A 12603-nucleotide genomic window follows, 5' to 3' on the forward strand; every position below is an offset into this window, starting at 1 on the left:
AATGCACACAAATTGGTGCACCTCTTCCATTGTCGGGGGCCGTCCTTTCACTAATTTTCCATGACTCCTACTCGGTTCCTTAGCCACCGGTTCGCTCGTCTTCTCTGTCACACCCTCTACATGACCCGCCTCGATAGCCGGTATGCAGGCCATGTCTCGATGCACATGGAGCACACACTCTTCTTTGATAACTGTTAAAACCCCTATCCACAACTAGCCCTTCTAGTCTTGGCTCCCTCGTCGTTGCTCTTCTTGTCGACTCTCCTCCCATTTTCATTGGGGGTAGAAGAAGACGCAGTCATGAGAAAACGATGACACTTGGAACACGAATAACACATGGACCATCAGTTCACAAGTTTTTGCTTTTCTATGCCTTTTTATCAACATTCAACTTTGGTCATCCCCATCTCACTCCGTATATAATCAAAAGAGAAGTCATACTACAATCTCAAACTACCATCAAAGTCTAAAACACAATTCTGAACTACGAAACCATCTAATTTACAACCGTGAACTTTCAAGACCGGACAAAAGGAACTCTGGGTGGTTTTTGACTGTTTTGACCAGTTTGACCAGTCAACATCCTAGTCAGCGCCAAGTCATGGCCTAATGCTAGCTAAGTATAATGCTGCAAAAATATTCAACTAGAAAATGAAAGTCCTCAGAAATTTTGAATTTTTTTCTCAAAAAGCCAAACAGCCATTATATTCAATCAAGGAAAGTTTCAACAAGTTTCGCCAAGCTGAGAAAAAATGAGAGCCAAAATTCAAATTCAGAGCCATTTGGGTCAAATTTTTGCCAAAAAACGTTCCAAAAAAGGTTGATTTTTTTCTCAAATATCCATGCAACCATTATATCCAATCTGGGAAAGTTTCAACAAGTTTTGCCAAGTAGAAAAAAAATCAAATTCAGAGCCATTTTGGGTCAAATTTGGCCAAAAAAAGTTTCCACAAAAAATTGAGAAAAATCTCAAAATTCAGATTTGACCATTATAAAGTTGTGTGGTTACCTTCAACTAAATTTGCGCATTTCTAATTATATATTGACTAATTTTCACATATTTTACAGCAAATGTGTATATATGACCTCTTGTGCCGGTGCTAGCCTGCTCGGGTTCGAGTCTCGGCTCTAACACGCGGCCCTCGTGGAGTTTCTCCTATAAACAAATCAACTAGAATTAGCCCTTGGCCTGATCTCTTTTTTTTATCCCTCGTCTCTGTTGCTTTTCCCCTTTGCTCAGCTCCTCGCTTTTCCTCAGCAACAACCGGTTCATGGAGCGTGACCGAGAGGACGCCGCTCTCCGGGCTCTTGAGCTTGCCGGCATCTGCCGCGAGACCGTCCGCGTCATCCGCTCCAGCCGTCCGGGCTTCTCCTTCATGGTCAGCATGGTGATCACGCTCTCCGTGTCCTTGCTCGCCCACGTCGCCATCGCTCGCGCCCTCTATAGGCTCCTCTCCGACGGTGTCGCCTCCTCCGACGCTGGCGCCGGCCTCGTCCGTTTCGCCACGAACTGGGAACTCTTCTTCCTCGATGAGGCGGCCTGCCTCCTCGCCATCCTCGTGCAGTCGCTCGGCTCCGCCGCCTTCTGCATCTTCTCCGTCGCCCCGCGCTATGGCGTAACCGACGATCCCGACGCCCGCTCAATCGCGCGCGACCTCCGCGCCGTCCCCGGGTTCCTCGCCAGGTACGTCGTGTCTGTGTTCCGGGGCAACTCTCTCTGCACCGCGGGCCTGGTCTGGACCGGCCCCAAGGTTGCCTGGCGCCTCGTGGCCACCTGCCTCGGCGCCTTCCTCCACCTCGTCGGCTACACCACCCTCTTCGGTGCCGCCGCCTGGATCACGCGCCCTTACCTCCTCACCGCTGCTCCGGGTGAAGAGAGCAGCGCGCAGCTGTCGCGGGCGATGCTGCTGCTGATCGGCGCCGGGTACCTCGCCGGAGCGGCGGCGGCGCGCATCGGCACGGTGTGGCGCGTCGCATGCGTAATGTCGGTGCTGGTCGTACAGCTTGCTTTGGGGGTGTTGGTGGTGGACAACAGGATGGGCCTCGGCGTCTTGCACCGGGTGGCCGCGGGGGTGGTGATGGCGGTGGCGCTGTGGGCGGCGGTGATGGCGGGCCTGGTGGCGCAGGTGGTGGTGTTCTTCGTGTGCAAGGGCAGCAGTGACGGAGCGGGAGCGCCCAGCAACCGCGAGAGCTTCGACGGCGTGGCGGCGAACAGCGACTAAGAAGCAGCAGTGACGGAGCGCCCAGCAACACCAGCAGCCGCGAGTAGCTAATAACTAAGGGGAGTAGTGTCCGATTGATCCATGGTGGAATGAATCAGGCTAGCTTATTTCTAAGGGACAATTTGATTTATGCCTCTAGTTGTGTCCCCCTCGTCTGTTTTACCCCTAGTTTGAGAAAGTCACCGATTCTGTCCACACCACTTTGGAATTCTTTCGTTTTTGCCCTTCCGTCACGGCTCCGCTTGGTCAGCGCCGTTTGACCACATACGGCGCTCCGTTTTGGACATTTTTGCCCCTGTGTCCCCAGCCCCGATACCCCTTCGTCCTCCTCGAGCTCTCGTGCAGAAACAAACAGAGAGTGGGAGAGCTCGTGAAGAACGGGATCGAGAGCCGCCGTGGGAGAGGCCCGAGCGGGAGGAGAAGATGCGGACGACAAGCTTCCCGTCGTCAAACTCCTCGACGGCGGCTGGTTCTACTGCCGTAGAGGTAAGTGGAGCACTCTATGGGGATTTGGGGATTTTCTAGGGTTTCAACCATTTGACCCCCTCATTCTAGGGTTTCTCTGATTTGGGGATTTTTTTGCTCTTCTTCTGATTTAGATCGATGGGATGGGGATTGTGGAGCTTGTCTCGGAGTACCATCACCCAGACGAATCATTTTCCGGCTTGGAGCCTAGATCTAAGCACCGTTGCCCTGGACATGGCCTAGTTCCTGCTCGTCGGGTGGCTTGGGGAGGGGCTAGCACGGGCCGACGATTTTTGGGTTGCCCTCTTCATGTAAGTAGTTGCTTGTCAATTTGGGAGGTTGTTGTTATTTTGAAATTTCTAATTTTGTTCATCTAATTAGTTGCCAGATGAGTGCAAGTGGGTGGTTTGGGTTGACCCTCCTCCTCCACTGTGTGTGGCCCTTGCATTTGAAGATCTACATGCAGAGATTGAACGCAGCTGGATCAAGTCCCACAAATTGCAGAGGGAAAATACGGAGCTATCAAAGAAGAACCGTGCTTTGAACAAGAAACTGAAGGAGAGAGATGAGATGCTCAATGTTTGGGCAGTGTTGTTTAGTGGAATTGTTGTATGTGTTGTAGTTGTGGCTTTATCAGTGTTTTCACAGAATCAAGCCACTAAGTGAAGCAAGTATGTTTATTGTTGTTGTAGTGCAGGATATGGATGAACTTTGTAATGTACCAATCCTAATGTAATGCTATTTGATGTTCTAAATTTCTGCAGTTTGGTTCATGTTGGTAGATGACTAGGGAGATGACCAAATTGTCGTCGTCGACGACAATTTGGTTCTTATTGGCAGATGACTAGGGAGATGACCAAATTGTCGTCGTCGACGACAATTTGGTTCTTATTGGCAGATGACTAGGGAGATGACCAAATTGTCGTTGTCGACGACAATTTGGTTCATATTAGCAGATGACTAGAGAGATGACCAAATTGTCGTCGACGACGACAATTTGCTTCATATTGGCAGATGATCAAACAACTTCAAATTAAAGCATGACATAGCAAGCATCACATATGATCAAACAACTTCAAATTAAAGCAAGTGAAAATACTAGTTCAACATCCTGACATCTCAAACAGTAGTTCAACAGCAAGTGAAAATACTAGTTCAACATCCTGACATCTCAAACAGTAGTTCAACAGCAAGTGAAAATACTAGTTCAACATACAGTCATCTCAAACAGTCACCAGCAAGTGCAAATGAAGACCTAAAACTTGAGTTTTTTGCTCCTGGTGTTCTCAGCTGGATTGGGGGCTAGCCTTGTTTTGCTCCTGGTGTTCTTTGCTGGGTTGGGGGCTAGCACACCAGGAACTTCAATTGTTGTTGTCTGCTACTTAGCTGGAGAAGCTCCTCTATCTGCTGCCTTCTTATAATTCTTTCTTGGGCTGTGAAAAGTGCAAGCATGTCACATTTCATATGATAGTGCATGAAAACAAACATATATACAAAAACATACACAAACATCACCTGATTATAGTAGCTTGTGTAGATGTTGGTGTTGGCTCTATAGGTTGCTCTTGTGGTGGATCTTCTGCATCTGTTCCATCATCTACTTCCATTGCTGCCACTTGCACTGCTGGCTCTTCTGCATTCTCAGCTCCGCAATGTTCATCTTCACCAAAGGCTGCATCAACTGAATTTTTGCATTTGTTGGCATGGTGTCCTCGTCCTCCACACCTGCCACATTTTTTCCTCCTAGGACCTAGTCCTTTTCCTTCAGTAGTGGACCTAATTCTAGTTTTCCTCGGCCTGCCAGGTGCTCTGTTTTGAACTGGAGCAGAAAGTTTAAATCCTGGATTCACAATTTCCCACTGTTGCTTCCCTTCCAAAGCTGGAAGGTTGTCAGCATAAGTAGCTCTGAATTTCTCAACAGAATAAAACTTGTGCACATACTGATCTATTCCACTGGCTTCACCTCTAAGAGAAGTGATAAAGAACAGAGCATGGATACATGGCTTACCAGTTACTTGCCATTGTCTGCAACTACAAGACCACTTCTGTAAGTCAACAGGGTACCTCCATTCTCTTTTTTCTCTATCAGTAGCAGTAACTTCAGCCTCTGTTGGGCTTCTCCTAATCAAACTCATCTCTAAACCTTTTGTTTTTGCCATTAAGGCCTTCATCACAGATGGAACAATGAGATGGCCTTCAAAATGATCAATGGCAATCCTGTTCCTTATATCAAATTTTTGCATAATGTACTGCCTGATCTTGTCACACAAGTCAACTATGTGAAGTCTCTTGTATTTCTTAATCCTTGAGTTGAAAGCTTCAGCAAGGTTGTTGTTCACATAGTCTACCTTGCAAATGTCATTGATGTGTGCTCTAGCCCATATTTTTGTGTGATGCTCCTCTAAATATTCTTTAACTTTGGGCCTACTGTGCAACTGATTCAGATGATAGTTGTGCTTTTTAATGTTGTATGTAAGTGAGCATGGCCACAAATTCTCATCATAGAACTTGCCTTTGAATTTCTTGCTGAAGTTTTGAGCCAAATGCCTCATACACTCCATGTGCTCCACCCCAGCATATACATCATCAACAGCTATCTCCAATCCTTTGCATGCATCAGTATGTATGACTAAACCTTCTGGATGTCCTATTACTTTCTTCAGTTGTTGGAAGAACCAAGTCCAACTCTCAATTGACTCTGCTTCTATGACACCATAGGCAACTGGAAATAACCAATTGTGTGCATCAAGGGCACAAGCAGAAACAAGCTGGCCCCTGTACCTACCATTCAGTGTTGTTGCATCCACAGCAAGGTAAGGCCTGCACCCCTCCAAGAAACATGTCTGACATGCCTTGAAGCACACAAACACTCCTCTGAAACACTCATTGTGCAGTTTCTTTCCTCTCAATGAGTATTCCACAGTGTGCTTGTCAATTTCAACTACACTGCCTGGTGATGTTCTCTCAACTTCAGCCTTGAATGAATAAATCAGATTGAAACTATCACTGTACTTGCCAAACATCTTATCTAGTGCCATCTCTTTACCAAAATAACACCTACTATATGGCACCTCCACTCCATACTTCTCTATCAACCTGTGCTGAATTTCCTTTGGACCTATCCCTGGATTTTTTCTAATCCAAGCCATAGAAGCATCAGCTATCCATCTTCTCTTTGCAGCCCTCAATCTCTGAGATCTGTTAACACTTGGACAGTTGTGAGGGTAAGGGTTGACCTTAATCTGTTAAAAAAGAAACAGCAATTAGTACATGAAACATAAATTTTGAACAATAATTATAAAAAGGAAAACAGAAAATGCATTAGTACCTGAAATAATGTGCTTCTCCTCATTAAAGAGGCATGCAGCCTCCACTTACATCTATCAGAGGCACATTTTACAGTAAACCTTCTTTGGTCACTTTTCAAAGTGATGTACTCTGTTTCAGTGGTAATTGAGAAAGTTGCAACTGCATTTCTGCAGTCAATTGCTGATGGAAAAACTACACCTTCCCCAATAGAGGGATTATCTCTGTCATACATCATGACAGGTCTGTCCTCATCTTCAGCTTGAAAATCTCCATTGTCCAGGTCCTCCTGCTTCTCATCTTCATCTGTATCAGAGAATTCAGCAGGAATGTACTCCTCATCTACATGATCTTCCTCATTGTTGTGCTGGCCATAGCCTGGATAAAGTTTCTCATCTTCTTCATCACACAAAAGTGCTGCATCAGGTTCTGCTTCCTCCACAACAGGTTCAACTGGTATGCTAGGTTTAGCTTGGGTTTTACTGCAAGAATGCTCAGACTGAGCATTTGCACTTGGGGTTGTAGGTGGCCTGCAACTGCTACTTGTTCCCCTTGTGTTAGTCCTAGGTTTTGCAGATGCTTTAGAATCAGAGGGCCTTGAAGCATGGGGGTTTGAATTATTTTCTGAACCAAAGGGGGGCCTACGCCTCTGAATAACATTGATTTCCAGATTGCATGACATGGTTTGTGCATTATTTGCAAACATGGCACCTAACTCATTATCAGACTGAACAGGCACCCAAGCAACTTTCGACACATCCCAGTTGAAGGAAATATGCCCTAGAGGCAATAATAAAGTTATTATTTATTTCCTTATATCATGATAAATGTTTATTATTCATGCTAGAATTGTATTAACCGGAAACATAATACATGTGTGAATACATAGACAAACAAAGTGTCACTAGTATGCCTCTACTTGACTAGCTCGTTAATCAAAGATGGTTATGTTTCCTAACCATGAACAAGGAGTTGTTATTTGATTAACGGGATCACATCATTAGGTGAATGATCTGATTGACATGACCCATTCCATTAGCTTAGCACCCGATCGTTTAGTATGTTTCTATTGCTTTCTTCATGACTTATACATGTTCCTATGACTATGAGATTATGCAAATCCCATTTGCCGGAGGAACACTTTGTGTGCTACCAAACGTCACAATTTAAATGGGTGATTATAAAGGTGCTCTACAGGTGTCTCCAAAGGTACATGTTGGGTTGGCGTATTTCGAGATTAGGATTTGTCACTCCGATTGTCGGAGAGGTATCTCTGGGCCCTCTCGGTAATGCACATCACATAAGCCTTGCAAGCATTGCAACTAATGAGTTAGTTGCGAGATGATGTATTACGGAATGAGTAAAGAGACTTGCCGGTAACGAGATTGAACTAGGTATTGAGATACCGACGATCGAATCTCGGGCAAGTAACATACCGATGACAAAGGGAACAACGTATGTTGTTATGCGGTCTGACTGATAAAGATCTTCGTAGAATATGTAGGAGCCAATATGAGCATCCAGGTTCCGCTATTGGTTATTGACCGGAGACGTGTCTCAGTCATGTCTACATTGTTCTCTAACATACGGGTCCACACGCTTAAGGTTTCGATGACAGTTGTATTATGAGTTTATGAGTTTTGATGTACCGAATTTAGTTCGGAGTCCCGGATGTGATCATGGACATGACGAGGAGTCTCGAAATGGTCGAGACATAAAGATTGATATATTGGACGGCTATATTCGGACACCGGAAGTGTTCCGGGTGATTTCGGAGAAAACCGGAGAGACGGAGGGTTACCGGAACCCCCCGGGAGAAGTAATGGGCCATATGGGCCTTAGTGGAGAGAGAGAGGGGCAGCCAAAGGTGGGCCGCGCGCCTCCTCCCCCTGGTCTGAATTGGACTATGAGAGGGGGGCGGCGCCCCCCTTTCCCTCTCCCTCCCCACTTCTTTCCCCCTCCTAGTAGGAGTCCTACTCCTACTAGGAGGAGGACTCCTCCTTGGCGCGCCTATAGGGCCGGCCGGCCTCCTCCCCTTGCTCCTTTATATACGGGGGCAGGGGGCACCCCTAGACACACAAGTTGATCCACGTGATCATATTCTTAGCCGTGTGCGGTGCCCCCTTCCATCATAGTCCTCGATAATATTGTAGCGGTGCTTGGGTGAAGCCCTGCGACGGTAGTACATCAAGATCGTCACCACGCCGTCGTGCTGACGGAACTCTTCCCCGACACGTTGCTGGATCGGAGTCCGGGGATCGTCATCGAGATGAACATGTGCTAAAACTCGGAGGTGCCGTAGTTTCGGTGCTTTATCGGTCGGGCCGTGGAGACGTACGACTACATCAACCAAACGCTTCCGTTGTCGATCTACAAGGGTACGTAGATCACACTCTCCCCTCTCGTTGCTATGCATCACCATGATCTTGCGTCTGCGTAGGAATTTTTTTGAAATTACTACGTTCCCCAATAGTTGTTGGAAATATGCCCTAGAGGCAATAATAAAAGTATTATTATTATATTTCCTTGTTCATGATAATTGTCTTTTATTCATGCTATAACTGTATTATCCGGAAATCGTAATACACGTGTGAATACATAGACCACAATATGTCCCTAGTGAGCCTCTAGTTGACTAGCTCGTTGTGATCAACAGATAGTCATGGTTTCCTGGCTATGGGCATTGGATGTCGTTGATAATGGGATCACATCATTAGGAGAATGATGTGATGGACAAGACCCAATCCTAAGACTAGCACAAAAGATCGTGTAGTTCATTTGCTAGAGCTTTGCCAATGTCAAGTATCTCTTCCTTCGACCATGAGAGCGTGTAACTCCTGGATACCGTAGGAGTGCTTTGAGTGTATCAAACGTCACAACGTAACTGGGTGACTATAAAGGTGCACTACAGGTATCTCCGAAAGTATCTATTGTTTTATGCGGATCGAGACTGGGATTTGTCACTCCGTGTAAACGGAGAGGTATCTCTGGGCCCACTCGGTAGGACATCATCATATGCGCAATGTGACCAAGGAGTTGATCACGGGATGATGTGTTACAGAACGAGTAAAGTGACTTGCCGGTAACGAGATTGAACAAGGTATTGGATACCGACGATCGAATCTCGGGCAAGTAACATATCGATAGACAAAGGGAATTGAATACGGGATTGATTAAGTCCTTGACATCGTGGTTCATCCGATGAGATCATCGTGGAACATGTGGGAGCCATCATGGGTATCCAGATCCCGCTGTTGGTTATTGACCGGAGAACGTCTCGGTCATGTCTACATGTCTCCCGAACCCGTAGGGTCTACACACTTAAGGTTCGATGACGCTAGGGTTATAAAGGAAGTTTGTATGTGGTTACCGAATGTTGTTCGGAGTCCCGGATGAGATCCCGGACGTCACGAGGAGTTCCGAAATGGTCCGGAGGTAAAGATTTATATATGGGAAGTCCTATTTTGGCCACCGGAAAATGTTCGGGATTTTTCGGTATTGTACCGGGAAGGTTCTAGAAGGTTCCGGAGTGGGGCCCACCTGCATGGGGGGACCCACATGAACGTGAGTAGTGGGGGAAAGGCCCCACACCCCTGGTCAAGGCGCACCAAGATCCCCCCTTAGAAGGAATAAGATCATATCCCGAAGGGATAAGATCAAGATCCCTAAAAAGGGGGGATAACAATCGGTGGGGAAGGAAATGATGGGATTTCTTTCCTCCCACCTTGGCCAACGCCCCAATGGACTTGGAGGGCAAGAAACCAGCCCCTCCACCCCTATATATAGTGGGGAGGCGCATGGGAGCTCAAGACAAGCCAAGGCGCAGCCCCTCCCCTCCCCAACACCTCTCCTCCTCCGTATATGCTTGGCGAAGCCCTGTCGGAGTATTGCTGCACCAACTGCACCACGCCGTCGTGCTGCCGTTGGAGCAATCTTCCTCAACCTCTCCTTCCCCCTTGCTGGATCAAGAAGGAGGAGACGTCTCCCGTCCCGTACGTGTGTTGAACGCGGAGGTGCTGTCCGTTCAGCACTTGGACATCGGTGATCCGAATCACGTTCGAGTACGACTCCATCATCACCATCCCCTTGGCTAGCTTCCGCTCGTGATCTACAAGTGGTATGTAGATGCAAACTCTCTCCCTTGACTCGTTGCTTAGATGAACTCATAGATGGATCTTGGTGAAACCGTAGGAAAATTTTTAATTTTCTGCAACGTTCCCCAACAGTGGCATCATGAGCTAGGTCTATGCGTAGTTCTCTTTGCACGAGTAGAACACAATTTTGTTGTGGGCGTGGATTTTGTCATATTACTTGCCTCTACTAGTGTTTTCTTGCTTCGGCGGTATTGTGGGATGAAGCGGCCCGGACCAACCTTACACGTACGCTTACGTGAGACCGGTTCCACCGACTGACATGCACTAGTTGCATAAGGTGGCTGGCGGGTGTCTGTCTCTCCCACTTTAGTTGGAGCGGATTCGATGAAAAGGGCCCTTATGAAGGGTAAATAGAAGTTGACAAAATCACGTTGTGGTTATTCGTAGGTAAGAAAACGTTCTTGCTAGAACCCAATTGCAGCCACGTAAAAGATGCAACAACAATTAGAGGACGTCTAACTTGTTTTTGCAGCGATTGATCATGTGATGTGATATGGCCAGAAGTTGTGATGAATGATGAATTGTGATGTATGAGATCATGTTCTTTGTAATAGGATTCACGACTTGCATGTCGATGAGTATGACAACCGGCAGGAGCCATAGGAGTTGTCTTTATTTTTTGTATGACCTGCGTGTCATTGAATAACGCCATGTAAACTACTTTACTTTATTGCTAAATGTTAGTCATAGAAGTAGAAGTAGTCGTTGGCGTGACAACTTCATGAAGACACGATGATGGAGATCATGGTGTCAAGCCGGTGACAAGATGATCATGGAGCCCCGAAGATGAAGATCAATGGAGCTATATGATATTGGCCATATCATGTCACAACTATATAATTGTGTTGGAAATATGACCTAGAGGCAATAATAAAAGTGTTATTATTATATTTCCTTGTTCATGATAATTGTCTTTTATTCATGCTATAACTGTATTATCCGGAAATCGTAATACACGTATGAATACATAGACCACAATATGTCCCTAGTGTGCCTCTAGTTGACTAGCTCGTTGTGATCAACGGATAGTCATGGTTTCCTGACTATGGACATTGGATGTCGTTGATAACGGGATCACATCATTAGGAGAATGATGTGATGGACAAGACCCAATCCTAAGCATAGCACAAAGATCGTGTAGTTCGTTTGCTAGAGCTTTGCCAATGTCAAGTATCTCTTCCTTTGACCATGAGATCGTGTAACTCCTGGATACCGTAGGAGTGCTTTGGGTGTATCAAACGTCACAACATAACTGGGTGACTATAAAGGTGCACTACGGGTATCTCCGAAAGTATCTATTGTTTTATGCGGATCGAGACTGGGATTTGTCACTCCGTGTAAACGGAGAGGTATCTCTGGGCCCACTCGGTAGGACATCATCATATGCGCAATGTGACCAAGGAGTTGATCACGGGATGATGTGTTACGGAACGAGTAAAGTGACTTGCCGGTAACGAGATTGAACAAGGTATTGGATACCGACGATCGAATCTCGGGCAAGTAACATACCGATAGACAAAGGGAATTGTATACGGGATTGATTAAGTCCTTGACATCGTGGTTCATCCGATGAGATCATCGTGGAACATGTGGGAGCCAACATGGGTATCCAGATCCCGCTGTTGGTTATTGACCGGAGAACGTCTCGGTCATGTCTGCATGTCTCCCGAACCCGTAGGGTCTACACACTTAAGGTTTGATGACGCTAGGGTTATAAAGGAAGTTTGTATGTGGTTACCGAATGTTGTTCGGAGTCCCGGATGAGATCCCGGACGTCACGAGGAGTTCCGGAATGGTCCGGAGGTAAAGATTTATATATGGGAAGTCCTATTTTGGCCACCGGAAAATGTTCGGGATTTTTCGGTATTGTACCGGGAAGGTTCTAGAAGGTTCCGGAGTGGGGCCCACCTGCATGGGGGGACCCACATGGACGTGGGTAGTGGGGGCAAGGCCCCACACCCCTGGTCAAGGCGCACCAAGATCCCCCCTTAGAAGGAATAAGATCATATCCCGAAGGGATAAGATCAAGATCCCTAAAAAGGGGGATAACAATCGGTGGGGAAGGAAATAATGAGATTTCTTTCCTCCCACCTTGGCCAACGCCCCAATGGATTTGGAGGGCAAGAAACCAGCCCCTCCACCCCTATATATAGTGGGGAGGCGCATGGGAGCTATACACGAAGTTCTGGCACAGCCCTACCTCTCTTCCTACTCCTCCTCTCCCATGGTGCTTGGCGAAGCCCTGCTGGATTGCCACGCTCCTCCACCACCACCACGCCGTTGTGCTGCTATTGGATGGAGTCTTCCTCAACCTCTCCCTCTCTCCTTGCTGGATCAAGGCGTGGGAGACGTCACCGGGCTGTACGTGTGTTGAACGCGGAGGTGCCGTCCGTTCGGCACTAGGATCATCGGTGATTTGAATCACGACGAGTACGACTCCATCAACCCCGTTCACT

The 12603-nt window shown here is 46.9% G+C and overlaps 1 protein-coding gene across 1 annotated transcript; it reads left to right on the forward strand.

The window, feature by feature from the left end:
• Positions 1-2127: 2127 nt before the first annotated feature.
• Positions 2128-3395, forward strand: LOC119272645. Its single transcript, XM_037554091.1, has 3 exons — positions 2128-2708; positions 2822-2998; positions 3069-3395. Exons 1-3 carry the CDS (start codon positions 2646-2648, stop codon positions 3351-3353), a joined length of 525 nt encoding a protein of 174 aa, XP_037409988.1. The 5' UTR covers positions 2128-2645; the 3' UTR covers positions 3354-3395.
• The last annotated feature ends 9208 nt before the right edge of the window (positions 3396-12603 follow it).

The sequence above is a fragment of the Triticum dicoccoides genome, chromosome 3A (genome assembly GCF_002162155.2).
Source record: "Triticum dicoccoides isolate Atlit2015 ecotype Zavitan chromosome 3A, WEW_v2.0, whole genome shotgun sequence".
NCBI classification, from domain to species: Eukaryota; Viridiplantae; Streptophyta; class Magnoliopsida; order Poales; family Poaceae; genus Triticum; species Triticum dicoccoides.